General features: G+C 35.0%; 1 protein-coding gene and 1 pseudogene across 1 annotated transcript; one reads left to right on the top strand and one right to left on the bottom strand.

Annotated features, from left to right (window-relative positions):
* The first annotated feature begins 1,731 nt into the window (after positions 1-1,731).
* On the top strand, positions 1,732-6,592 carry LOC133699697 (uncharacterized; annotated as a pseudogene).
* A 3,193-nt stretch (positions 6,593-9,785) lies between these two features.
* LOC133698705 (U-box domain-containing protein 26-like) lies at positions 9,786-11,486 on the bottom strand. The gene has a single exon (XM_062121733.1). It carries the CDS (start codon positions 11,248-11,250, stop codon positions 10,009-10,011), a length of 1,242 nt encoding a protein of 413 aa, XP_061977717.1. The 5' UTR covers positions 11,251-11,486; the 3' UTR covers positions 9,786-10,008.
* Positions 11,487-14,787: the final 3,301 nt, after the last annotated feature.

Below are 14,787 nucleotides of genomic sequence, written 5' to 3'. Positions count from 1 at the left end.
GAAGCATCTGGAAACAATGTTTTTTCCTTAAATATTTTTTTCTTGCATCATCAAAAGTTAAAAACACAAAACCATAACATGGGGAATAAACCTAGGATCTCTAGCCAAGTACCTTGGGATATAATTATGAGTCATAAAACATTGAATTTATTATGGTTGACGGGCAATGCTATTTCCTTTAAGAGATGTTCTTGTGGCTGATATTAAATTGGCACCAAGTCTCCATACCCAAGATAGGTAGATGGGTTTTCTTTCGTCTTCCACACAGGGCAATGCAGAATGAAGACACGAAAGCAGACAAAATGAGTAATGGCAGCAAAATGAACGAGACATGTTTGAAGACGTGTTTGATGTCTGTAGAACGAGGCAGTTTTGATGGTTAGGTAAGAGTTAATGTTTAGAGTGTTTTTTTATTTGAAAATATATTAAAATAATATATATTTTTTATTTTTTAATATAAACACATCAAAACAATCTAAAAACTAGATTTTTTTTAAAAAAATTCAACAATATAATTGTGCTAACAGTTTCTATTTTCTAAATAAGGTTCGTTGTCTACACCTTATCAACAACTGTGTGTGCGATCTCAATATTTCTTTCATCTTTTTCTATATAAAAAAAAAAAGCCAAAGAAAAGTGACAGGTGAGGTCTTCTCTGCATGCCCATGCTGCTGCATAAATAAATAAATAAATAAACAAATAAATAATGGTTCTGATTGGAAGTAAGTTCTGCTTCACATGAAATTCCTGGACGAAACAGTGCTAACGTTGCTGCTTCCTTTTCTTTTAAAAAATTATTTAAATGGGTAGATTTTCATCCATGAATTATCATGGGAGTTCAAGACCAAAACTGCAGCCAATAAATCCATAATTACTCTGTCAAGTGACGTATATTTTCTTTTGTATACGTAAGCAAATACAAAAAGAATACTCGTCAATTACTAATTTTTTTAAAAAAATAATTAATTGATAAGATGTTACCTCCTTGAATTGGATTAAATAATATGATTAATTTGAATAAGGTTTATCTATCTTTTCTTTCATGATTTCTTCTTAATATTAATATTAACCCCGTGACAAAGCTTTAGTTTAGATAATAAAAGTATCTACGACCAATTTTAATATTAACTTCTAAAGAGTAAATTTACTTTCACTCAAATTAGGTTTTTAAAGATTAACTAATAAAACATTTATGTAAAACCATGCTCGGTGGATTGATGTTAAACTTGTTAATTTAGAATTTAAATTGATTTGAGATAAAAAAAATAAAACAAAAAATCCAATTCACTTAATAAAAACCTAAATTAACTGAATTACAAACCGGGATTAACTCAATCAAAACTTTACCCTTAACATGTTGACTTTGTGTTTTATTTTAAATTTTTTTATTAAAATAACAATGTTTATATTATTTAATTTTTTTCTAATAATGAATTTGAATTGACTATACTAATTTATGATTCAAATCTTATCTTGAATTGATCTCGAATTGAATTTTACAAGGATAGTAGGATATTATTTTTTCAAATTCAAATTTTAGTAAGTTAACATTAGTAAATGAGTTATTATTATTATTATTATTATTATTATTGTTATTATTCAAGGTTTAAAAAATAGTTTTTAGAAAATAATGCTAAACAATTATACATGATCTAATAATATTAATAATAATAAATCGAATCTAAGTGTAATTATTTTCGGATAAAAATGGGGAGGCTCCTAAGTCCAAAAACTAAAATTTGTCAAACACAACATCCGTAAAGTAAAGACACTTAAATATTCAACGAAGAAAAAGAAAAGCAAAGCGGCACAAGGACACAAAAAGTTGCAGAATCCTCGGTCCGTCTTTTCCTGCACTGCACTCGACGGACAATCCTAAAAACATTAAATCATGACTGTGTAATAACTCAAATGCACTGACTGACCTACCACCATTTTGGCGGGAACTGGGTTACTGCCGCCGTCAAGCATGGTGGTTGTGGTGGTCTCCGGTCATGGTGGAGGTGATGAATCTCCTCAAGTTTTGCGAGCTGGTTCAGCCGCAAGTTTTGGTGGTGCTGGTGGTGGTGAAAGTTCTTCTTGGCCTTCTTCTTCTTCTTCTTCTTCTTCTTCTGAATCCAGCTTTCGTGAACTTGATGATGTCTTCTTGCAGGTCATGCACTGAAACAAACCATCTCATCTTGTTGTTATTCTCATTTTTGACTGGTTGTTGAAGTTTTTGTTCTCTCTCTCTCTCTCTCCCTCTCTCTCTCTCTCTCTTTTAAAAAGGTTGCTTTGGTGTTAGAATCTTTAATGAAGATGACCCAGAAAGAAAGATTGAAGCTTTATGATGTTGGATGCTTAATTTCTGTAGTTTAATTGATTTTTAGCTAGTGGGTGATTTAGTGGCTATGGTAGTACCACAGATATTTAGAAAGTTTCAAGTTTTTCATGTTTGATGCTTCAATACTCCATTTGTGAAGGATAGATATTTGCTTCTATTTTTGAGATGCATTTTCTTTTAAAAGTAGCTAAATTATCTGTAATACTGAATTTTTGAAAGAAAAAAAAAAGTTCTGTAAACTGTAAAGTGCTTTTGATCATAGTTCAACTGATAAAAGTTACTAGTATTGTCAGCAATCTTAAATTAGCTCTAATTTTCCATATTTTGTTCGCGGATGCGAAACATTGTTTGGGAATTTGAAAGTTCATAAATTAGTAGATTATTTTCTAATATAGTAAGCCTGATATTTTTGCTTTGTTTGTTTGTTCTTGTATATTTTTTTAAAAGACTCAAGCAAGAATATGGCTTGGAGAAGTTCTTCAGACAAGATCAGATGAGCAGCTTCCTATTGCTGATTTAATCGCTGATGGGGAATTGCTGTATGTTCCAACTGTTTTTACCTCCTATAACCTCGTGTCATTACTTGAATCATGTATAGGTGCATTTCTTCCAGTATTTAGGCAGGAATGTGTTCAACTTATTTTATTTCTTAATGAATTTCCAATGCTTTGTGAAATTTCTTTAATTTCTTGTTTTGTTTCTTAGATTTGAAACGTCAAGAGTGATATGGAGAATGTTATCGACGAAGCATATGGAACTAAGATATGTAAAAGCATATAAATATGAGCCTTTTGCTTCTAGGAGGAGTTGTGGGAGCAGGTATCTGCCTTATTCTAATGTGGATTCGTTTTTGAAGGTAAGCGCCGCCATCTTACTTCTCTTTGGTATGGTGATCTGAATTATATGATCCTACCTAAATGACATAATTTATTGTTCTGCTATATTTTTGTAGATCTGCAAAATCTTGGGAATGGCAGGCATAGATCTCTTTTCCCCATCAGATGTTGTTGAAAAAAGAGATACAAGAAAAGTTTGTATGTGTATACGTTCTCTTTCAAAGAAAGCAAGGTCTTCGCATTTAAATGTAAGACACTTATGCATTCTTTTCATTTAAAGTCACATGCTTGCAGCAATTTCCTTTTCAAAATGTTTTCCTGTGTCAATTTGACAATGATCAGAGACAAATTCTTGTGGCAGGTTCCTGATTTTGATATTGTAACTTATACCGTAGCTATGCCGACGGATATGGTTGGAAATATTCGAAGAAACCTGGAACTTTCACATAATAGCTTCTCCAGCTCTGCTAGCAAGACTCCACACCACGAACCAAGACAGAGATCCAGACAGGTATATGAATCTCCTTTTTTTATTTATATAATTATAAATCTCTTTTTTTCTTCAATAAGAAAATTAAATACTTTTTCTAGTCTACTTTATTGAGTTGAGGAATCAGATTGTGTTCCAGATTATTGTTTACTTATTGAACTGCTTTTGTTTTACTTATTATGCTTCATACCTGCATTCTAGAAACATTCAAATGCAACTTCTGAAGGAAATGGTGATTCATATTTTGAAGAGTACGCTGAAGTGGAAAGTGTTTTTATGCTCGAATCTGGTAGCTCAGTTAGCAGTTGTTCTAATGATATTTCATCTCAGATGAACTCTGATTCAATGAATTCTCTGGGAGCATCCTTGTCAGTCAAAGGTCATTCCCCTGGACAATGCTCATTAGAACTAGAAGATCAAAACCAACATAGAGATGAATGCAGTAAACGTCAATGGCATGAAGACCATTTAAATGAATCAACAAGATCTATTTGCTCGCAACATTTGGAGAATGATCATCATTTGGATGGCGGGTTATCTACCTCTGTTGTTGAGTCCAATATGTATTTAGGTAGTAGGTCTTCTTATACAGAAAATGGAGCCAAACATAGCTGTGAAAATAGTGGAATGGACCTGATTCATTTTGATCGTTGTTTAGAAGATGATGCCTCAGTAGTGGGGGATTCTGAGGATTGTAGCACACCTAGAGGAAACCGCAATGATGATGTGGAAGTGTCTTCTACTTCCAGCATGAGCTCTGTATCGGGCCCTGTGCAGAAGTTGAATTTTGAGGACCAATTAGATGAGGAAGATGATTTTAAAACCGTCTGGTTTCCTGAATCATCAAATAGCATGGTGACTTTTTTGATCAAGAAGTCTGTAGATAGGTCTGAATCTCAGGAAAAGGTCATATACAGCACACCAGTGGGTAGTTTAATAACTGACTGTGAAGAAGAATCTCCTTTTGACATGAAAGTCATGGATATTGACTTCTCTTCCAAGCTTTCTGTACCCTGTACACAAATCGAACATTCAGACCATGCTTTTTTGCACAAGAGTGGCAGTTGCATGTCTCAAGCAAATACAGATCTTGGATATGGTGAAGAGAGGGAGTTATTTGCTGATTGGTCCTCCTTTTCACACGAGTTTAATCAATGGGATCAGAAAGGTAAACATAGATTTGCTGTAGTACCAACTAGAGCTCCATCCCTGTCTCTTTCACAAGTAGATTCACCAGAGGAAAATCTTCCTTCTGTTCGAAGCAAAGCTAGAGGGGATGCCTTGTGGCCTGAGAACACAAATATCAAGGGCATCATTGGAGATAATGACACAGAGGGACATAATACTACAATGGTTGAATCAGACCTTGAAAATGGCAAACTTCCAAATAAATGTTTACAAACCACTTGTTTTAATAGCATAAAAAACAAAACACACAAGGAATCAGATTCTCCTGACAGAATCGCAGCAATGGTAAATAGTGAAAAATCTCATGAATTTAAAAGCAGTGAGGATAGTAGTGGTTTTCAGCAGCTCTGTGATAGTTCTGTTTTTCAGAGCCAAGGTCCGCAGATACCAGATGAGCATAGGTGCTCAACAACAGAATACTTGGAAAATGTAGGTGAAAACAGTGATCAAGTGTCTATATATGAGAAGAAGGATATGATTTGTTCCACAGAAAATATGGATCGGGTGGTGAGTCAGTTTTGTTGATTTTTTGTAATGTTTTCATCTTAGGTCTCTTTTCAACTTCTTGCCCCAACTTTCTATGACTTAAGCAATCTCTGTCACAGGATGATCAAAACCATGAAAAGGTGCAGATTCCGGCAATCGAGAATTCAAATGTAACTGAAGGTCTAAGTGTAGAAAAGGCAGACTGCAAGCCTCCAAGGAGGCCACTCCTTAAAACTGTTGCAAAGGGAACTGCAGTTGTTGGGGTGCTGCTGTTCTTGCTTCATTTCAGGTTCGTCCTCCCTTAAGGTGTTAGAAAAATATCAGGGTGATACCACTATTAGAATTTTATCCCAAGATTTATACATGATATTTAGAACACAGATACCGATAATTGAACAAGCAAGAGGTTTTTGGATTACCAGTTCTCCCATTAAGAATTGTATTAGGATTCTTTAGGCTCACACTCAAAACCCTACATCCACAACTGTCATAAGGTGTCCAAAGACCCAATTAGGCTATGCACATAACCTGTTTTTCACAAACCAAAAATACTTTTAGTCCACATTCATGTAAATTCTAACATATGGCTGCCAAAAAATATACATTCTTATTTTGATATCTTGTAACGGTTATTTATTACTTGATTGCAGGAAAAATGACACAGAGAAAACAGATCAATCGGTCAAGCAATCTAATCGACTTCGGAAAGCAAGTGGTCGGAACTTCTCATCACTGAAGAGCCAAAAGGGAAGTAGAACGAACAGGATGTATCCAGCTGAAAAGCTTAGATTTGGTAATTAGAATATAAATATACAAGTTGTATGTAAAAATAAAAAAGCCATCACAATGCAAGGAGCACCATGCATGACGCCACACATCTACTGTCATCCTAGTATGTCTAGTTTTTGAAACATATTTAATGTAGATTTAGATCTGCAGGGAGAAAACGTTGGCCAGAGCTAATGAATGAGTTCACAAGTTCTGTTTCGGATCGAAACCGAGGATTATGTAGATGGAGCTCAATTGGATTGCCACTTTTTTTACTTGTACAGAGAGTTCTTATCTCTAGGAAGATGCCCCTCAGTAAAATGGAAACAACTTATTTTCACCATTCGTTGCCTTGATTTCTTCGTTACTAAGTTCTGTTCTTTTTTCAGAGTAATGTATTTGCACATTCAACATTATTGCCCTTGTAATAGGATCACCTATTCATAGCATTTTTATTAAAAAAAAAATGAAATTATAACATTATGATTTAACTTTCAGAAATTTGGTGTTTAGTTGATTTCTGCTGCAGCCTGTACATGCTTGTGATCAGTGTCATCTCTTGAGCTCATCAGCTCTACATTGCTTAGCTCATTAATTACAACTGACTTTTATTACTGCCGCTAAAGAAATATTTGATTTCACACTTTCCTTCAGAATTTGATTTTGATTATTAACATTATTAGTAATTCTTGCAAGCGTAATGATAAATTATAGGCTTTTCAAGCAGCTATAATTAAACATTTAGTTGATATTGGTGACATTAAAATGGGTAAAAAAGTTAAGCAAGTAGGTAGTTTGCAACGACTTGAAGATAACGGATAGAGTTCGCATTTCAAATTAATTTGCAGTTTGATAAAAATATATGAGGCAACTTACTTGGTTCTTGAAAACATTGCTTTAGATGGATTTACTTATTCTCAACGTGATGATGCAGCTTTTTCATTTAAGTTGCTAATGTCATTTAATTTTGCATTTATCTTACATATAATGAAGAATGTTATGAGAATTACTGATGTGCTTTGCCAAGCCCTACAACAAAAATCTCAAGATATTTTAAATGCTATGCATGTGGTGACTATCGCAAAGACTTTAATTTAGAAGTTAAGAGATGATGGTTGAGAAACTCTTTTAGAAGAAGACGATGTCATTTTGTAAGCATCAAGACATTTAAGTTCTTGATATGGATGCTTGTTTTTCTAGTGTGGGACGATCTCGCCGTAAAAAAAATTAGTAACAGTTGAGCATCACTACCGAGTTAATATATTTACAGCTATCATTGATCAATAATTGTAAGAGCTAAATAATAGATTCAATAAGCAGGCAATCGAGCTTCTTTAAGTTGAACACAATTTTATATCTTAGAAATAGTTATAAATTATTCAATGTTGAAGGTATATGCCTACTTGTTGACATGTTCTATCCTGAAGATTTTTCTGACCAAGAAAAAATTCATATAACACTTCAGTTGTAGCATTATGAACTTGATGTACCCAATCATCCAAAGTTAAAGAATATGTTATCGATTGCTGATTTATGTCAAGGATTAATTGAAACAGAAAAATCAACAATTTATCCACTCATTGACATGTTGATTCGGCTTATTTTGACTCTTCCTGTTTCGACAACAACTACTGAACGAGCTTTTCAGCAATGAAGATTATTAAAACAAGACTTTACAATCGGATGGAGGGTGATTTTCTTGCAAATTATTTGATTGTCTATATAGAAAAAGAAATTACTGAAAGAGTCACAATTGATATGATAATCGATTATTTCTATTCTATAAAAGAACGACGAGCACAGTTAAAATAAATATGCAAGAATCATTCTTTATTATTTTTTATTTTATTTCAAAGTTTATCAAACATATATAATGTTTCGTTTTAACTAATGTTTATTATATACTTTATATGCTTATATTTGATAGGTATAAAGACCAACACAATTAAAGTGATGGATACATTATAAAGATGAAATTAACTTCATCGTTTTAACTCAATTTGGTATTGCTCAAAACCTCTTATGCAAAGGTCATTATATGTTTGTATTTTGTTTTATAACTCATGTATAATAAATTAAAAAAAATATTATATCTTGTTATATTAATTCCCCCTAACAACTAATCATAGCTCCGCCCCTACATATTTACATGCATAAGATAGGAAAGGATGAAAAGATGAATCTACATTTACAACCGAAAAGGAACCACAACAACATTAGGAGGGCATCATCTCTCTTCAAGAGCTTGTTAAAAGAAGATTTTTGTTAAGAGCAAACAAATGAATTTAGGTAAATGGGTATAAGAGGTGGTTTTTGTACAAGTAAATAAAATAAAGCAGTGAAGAGATAAAAAAAAAAAATCTGCAAATGATATTAGGAGATGACAATGCTGTGGATGCAAATGAAATCATATGAATGGTCATAGCCAGAAGCATGGATTGGTGGCTGCCCATAGACAGACAGACCGACCTTCATGAGTGCTTCAAAAGGGCATATGATTCAAGAATTCAACCGTCCCAAATTCAAAAAAGTGGAAAGAAACATTCATTATTGGGTCCCAAATGCTGCATTTCAAAGGACAAACGAATTTTCCTTCTGTTGTATTAGATGGTATATTGTTTTTGTATTTTAAAAAATTAAATTAATATTTTTAAATTTTTTAAAGGTACTAATATCAAAAATAATTTTTATAAATAAAAAATATATTTTTTTAATTAAAAATACTTTAAAAAACAATATACAGAATACATTTACTGGCTGCAGCCATGCCTGAGCGAAAGAATATAAACCTGCCCATGTTAGTTTATATTCCACAAGCATGTGAAGATCATCATCTCTTTCTTCTTTGAACCACACGCCTCTTTTCCAACTTCCTTTGTTGTCGTCCTCTTACATTGCACGATCTCTCTACAGAACACGCTGGACCGGAGCTGTCTTTGGTAATAATATAGAGTCAAAACCTCCCCTTACCTGATCAGGAGAAAACGAACATGGAAAATTATACTCCTAACCCAAGACAACAACTACTTGAGTCTTCAAGGTCTGGTCACACTGTCTTAGAGAAAAATAATTTTTATTTAAAAATATTTAAAATAATATTACTTTTTTTAATTTTATTTTAATATCAGTAAAAATTATCCAGAATCACAAACTAATTCAAATTATGCTTCAAACCCACAGTCCATCCTTCTCGAAACAGCATACCAAGAGAAAATTGTAAGTAACATTAACAAATAAAATAATCAAGAATCTCAATTTCATTTCTTGACACTAATTAGAGATGAGTAAAAAAATTAAAAAACTGAAAAAATCAGAAAAAAAAATAATAGAAAAAACCGAACCATAAAAAAAACAATTAAAATTTTAAAAAAACCGACCGGTTCAGTTCTGAAACCGAAAAAACCGAACCCAAACAAAAAAAACCCAAAAAAAAGAACCAAATCGAGCCAAACCGGAAAAAAAAAACCAAACCGGTTTGAACCATTTTTTATTCTAAAAAACAAACCAAAACCGGTCGGTTTAAACTGATTTCAGTTCGATTTTAACTTTTTAAAAAATTCAATTTGATTACTTTTTTTTCTTAATAAAAATCAAATCGAATTAAAAATAATCATCCCTGCCACATATGACTCCTCCCAAGATATAAAATTAAAAACAGGAGGGGAAAATGCATAAAAGGAACAAAAAAGAAAAATACAAAGAAAAAGATCCAACTTTTCATTTTCTTTTCAACTTTTTCCTTAAAAATCTTTTAAGCAAAAATTCTTACGTACACGAAATTACAACAAAGCTTCTATATACGAAATCTAAAACCTCAATTTCCGACCTGTTTTTTTCCCCCTCTTCTTTCAGCTAATAAAAACTAGAAAGTTAAAGTTTTAGAATTAGAAAGTAATTAACATTCACCAAGACAATCATCAGAAAGGCACCACCTCACTGCAGACAAAATCATCAGAATTCCCTACAGAATCCTCAGGCCATGAATCCCTTAACAACTTCAACAACATCTGTGCCTTCCTCTTAGCTCTATCAGTACAATCACTCTGTACTAGCAACAGCAGCTGCGTCAGTATTCCTGCGCAAACTGCCTCCTTTTGACTCTGCTCCGACGCTGAACACAGCGCCAGCAACGCTCCCGCCGCGTACTCCGTCGCTCTATCCGATATCTTCAGAATAGTCTTAACTAACAACGGAACAGTCAGCGCGTGCGCTACGAATGCCGCGCAACCAACCTGTATTCTGCAAAGCAATTCTATTGTAGCAAGGGCTCTTTCTGCATCACATTTATCAAGATCTGCCAGCCTGTCGATTAATGTCTCCGCCGCTCCGGCGGACACCGCTTTATGTCTAGTTTGTTTAACTAGACATAAAGCGAAGAGCCCTTTTATCCCAATTTTAAGCGCTCGAGGAGACGATAGAGGATTTTTCAAGATATCTATTACTCCTTCAAAGATAATCTCCCTGTTACTAATTTGAAGCCGAAGATCTGACGATCTTGTTCCCGCAATAACAGTCTCGATGAGTGCAGCCGAGTTGACTCGGACTTCGATTGATGAATGAAATAGTAAATTTGCTAAACAGCCGATCCGCTCGGGGTCTGAAGCTATTGCCACACAGTCGAACTCGGTGAGTGGAAACATAACCAGGATCGCGAGTGACTCGTGGCTCAACTCTAATGATTGACTGCTTGAAAACACGAGATTGACCAGGATTTCGCGAACGTTATGCGAAGAAATGAGAGAACGGTTCTTGTCCGAATCACGAGCGAGTCCTCTGAGTCGACGGAGAGCAGAGAGGCGAGAGTGAGTTGGGTTTGACTCGGAAGCAGCTTGGCTTAATAAAGAACGAACTAAGCTCGGTTCGGCTGGCTGTTTGGGAGTTGGTATTCGTTCCACGCCAAAGGCGCGATTTGCCACGCACCAGTCTTGAATCAAACGGCGAAGAGTGTGGTTTGGGATTAAAGTGAAGTCGGTGAGTAGGGCTCGGGTAACCGGACAGGTAGTATTACCGGTAGCCACCCATGATTCGATGCTAGAACGATCATAAGTTTGGCCTGTACCAACGGTGACCGGGTCACGCATTAGTTCAAGGGAGATCGGACACCGAAAATGGTATGGAATCTGAATGGTCAAATCTAACGGCTCTAGACTTCGAGGCATTGGAAAAAACAAGGCTAGGAGTGGTGGCAACAATGGTAGTATGAGAAGTGATGGCAAATCTGAGGAACCCTGGAAATCCTGTCTCAGATTTGTTGGGCTTGTAGTGCTTGGGTGTTCTCTCTTATATGAAAGAGAAACGGGCAGCGAAGAGAGTGTGTGGGCGTGGGTCTGGTCTTATCGGACTCTTTGCCACACGTGTCATGGAATTTGCCCGGTTGGTTGTGGGGGAGGGAAATGGAAAGCGAATGGGGAAGGCGTGTTTGTTTGTTGGTCAAATGAAATTAGGGAGTCTAATGGGGACCCACCAATACAGTCTCTAAAATCTAACTCCTGTTTACATCAGAGAGGTAAATTACGTGACAGCTTGGTTATTTTAAGTATATTAAATTAAATCAAACTCTACTATACTTTATTGAGCACCATTAGGTGGGTGGTATTTTCAGTTTTGGTCCCTCTAGTTTTGTTTTTTCTCAATTTTGTCTGTATTGTCCTGCCGCGGTGGGGTAAATGGCCATGCCATGCTGTGCTTTCTGCGGTGGTATTGTTGCTGTTGCATGGTTCCCTCTTTTGACTTGTGAAACAGGAATGGCTTTTGGGAGCCTGCCCATCATGGATGTTGAGGCACCGCATCATGCAATACATCCTTTACAGGCTGGTGGTGTGTCAAATCTTCTTCGCTTTGTTGTCGAAATGAAAAGCGGGCCGGGAAAATGGATCCCTGGGTAAAACCCCAATCTCCAAAGTTCTTGTGCTTTTAGAGAGAGCTTTTGCATCGTATGAGAGTATTCTTCACAAAATTCTATCATTATGTATCCAAGTAAAGGTTTCTCTTTTCATGAGGAAAACCTTTTAAATCCCCTACTTAATTCATTTTGATGACCAAACTCTCCATAATATATCATTACCTCTAAGATTAACACTGTAAAAATCCAGTGTGTAGCATATAAACTAGTCTAGGAATCGATCGGATCAATCAAATAGCAATTAACTTCATTGTTTGCATGGGAAGAAATAACTTCATTTTTTTAAAGAAATGATCATCGGATCTTGCACCACAAAAACTTGACAAGTATCTTTCATGATTATCTTTTCTATATCTACATGAGCAAGTTTGTTGACAAAGTTAACTTCGTTAAGCGAGATGATTTGACTTCATTGAAAAAGTTTACTCATGCTTGTGACTTTGTTGCAGAGGCAACAAACGTACTGAAAGGGAGAGCATGTTAGGGTAGAGGGCAGTAGATGAAATTACCCCTAACGCGAAGAACAAGAGAGCAAAGCAGGCAGCGACATGATTAGGTTAGAATTGTCTGTTTGTGTTACAGTAGTTAGGGCGGTCAATGGTCCAATATAGAACAGAGGAATGTGCGGGTCCAGGTTGTCTCTCCGCCACTTTATCCGAGCAAGAAAAGGGAAAGGGAGTTTTGTTTCATGGATAACACTAGTAAGGTGGGTCCCTCTATTAAGTGGGACCTACCCTTCTCGTTGACAAAAAGAGAGAATCTATCTCGTGCTAGGCCTGCAAGCCAGCAATTGTTATCGACTCTTTTCATCACCACGCCACCACCTGAAAACCGCGTCATTTACGATTCGGAGGATTGCTCTCGAGGTCAAGCAAGAGCTTGCCTTCTCTTTTTAACTCCTTGATTTCCATTTTTCAAAATATATTTTCATTAGAACATAGTAATCTAATATTCTTATTTTTTTTATCCTAATCAGCTAGTTTTCTTTTCTTTTCTTTTCTTTTCCAACCCTAAATTAGTTCAGTGTACAGAGAGAGATTCCAGGCTGGTAAGGTGGCAGGATTTGTAGATGATATTCCGAGGAGAAAAAGTACGTGGTTGCACGTTTAACCGCAACGCAGGATGGTATTATCCAAAATTGTTAAGTCTTTCCCTGTTTTAATTCTTAAAGTACCAGCATTTTATATTCTGTGCGCAGAGTGCATTTTTAAATTCCCTCTTCATTGAACACTGCAATACACGCTTCTCTAGTGTAATTATTCAATCTTTTAAACTATTTACTCGCACATCTTATCTCCATATGAAGATTATCTGTTTTTTTTTTTCATCTCAGGAAAGAGACATCGTGCTAAATTCTTGGGTCAATTCATATGACTGCGATTAAAAATCATTCCATGATCTTACGATTTAGAATTTAGCACGATTTATAATCTAATTGAGAGAGTGGTGAATTAACATTAGAATTGATTTAAAAAAAAAAAACTAGAAAAGAAGAGAGTTAGGCTCCGTGATTTGTTTCGGCTTACTTTTCAAGAGATTTTTCCCGATCAGGACCACATAATCGATGAATTAACTTAAGTTGACTTAAGTAGTTTTTTTGTGTTTTATTTTTAATAAATTTGTTTTCAATTTCATTTTTCAATACCTCATTGATTAGGAATTAAGTTTTATAATCTGTTTAAATTTGTTTTCTATTAAGCTATCCTGATTTTATTATCCGGATCGGAAGTTTGAAATGTTAACATAAGTTTATTCGGGTCAATTTTTTTATCCTTTTTAATTGTTTTTTTTTTCAATTTCATCATTCAACATTGAGTTTATTAAAAATTGAGTTTCGTAACTTTTTTTTATTTGTTTTCTATAGGATTATCATAGTTTTCATGACCCGCCAGACGGATTGGCATGTTGACCCGATTCAATTCAATATGTTGTCGTCTCAGTATTTATATACAAAATATCATCTTGAATATTTATTTTTAATCAAACTATATCTTTACAGGTCGTTTATATTGCTTTTGAATCCGCTAAGTCAACCAGGTCACATTTGATCACATGGTTTTTTTTTCTACTTGGAAAAAACATTTGCAAGATTTAAGCATTTATTTAGGTTAAAAACAAATTTAATCAAATCAGCAGCATAGCACGAACTATAAAATGGCAACGGGGTTCAAAATTTAGAGAAGAAAAATAAAATGTTTCTTTCTAAATATTTTCAAAGTTAAAATCAGTATAATGTAATTTTTTCATAAATACTATGGTCCCTGTATGAATAAACTGTATTGAAATTGATTAAAATTGCATGTTTAGTATTAATACATGGAAGATAATTGGAAATGAGAAAACCAAAAGAAAGAAAAAGGAACAAAGAAAACACCTTAAACTTCTAGCATGGATTACAAGGTACTACAGAGAATCTGTCTGTGCAGAGGTTTTTCTGCAATGGGTTTGCATTGCATGACAGAACAAAACTGAAAACTGGCAGAGTGGCAGTGAACAGAAACAAAGTGAGAATCAAGAGCTGCTGGTAGAAGAGAAGGAGGCGGTGTCGTTTAGTGGTATTTTGCAAACAAAACACAGACCCAGCGTGGGGTTGCAGAGACAGTGCGCCCCACGAGCCACGCCGTCCAGTGAAGAACCAGATGTCTCCAGTCAACCAGGCAACAAGTGCCTCTCCAGCCGAGCACCACTGCACGTGCGCTATCTCCCTCTCTCGCACGTGCGCTATCTCTTTACTGTAGTTATGAATAATAATGGAGGATTTTTGTTGTTACAGGTACGGAATTCCAACTCAGTT

The sequence above is a fragment of the Populus nigra genome, chromosome 7 (genome assembly GCF_951802175.1).
Source record: "Populus nigra chromosome 7, ddPopNigr1.1, whole genome shotgun sequence".
NCBI classification, from domain to species: domain Eukaryota; kingdom Viridiplantae; phylum Streptophyta; class Magnoliopsida; order Malpighiales; family Salicaceae; genus Populus; species Populus nigra.
The sequence above is the reverse complement of the archived record's forward strand: the minus strand, read 5'-3'. Positions and strand labels throughout refer to the sequence as shown.

Bases quoted from the DNA above. Each gene is read 5' to 3' on its own strand.
- LOC133698705 (XM_062121733.1), bottom strand. From the start codon at position 11,250: ATGCCTCGAAGTCTAGAGCCGTTAGATTTGACCATTCAGATTCCATAC.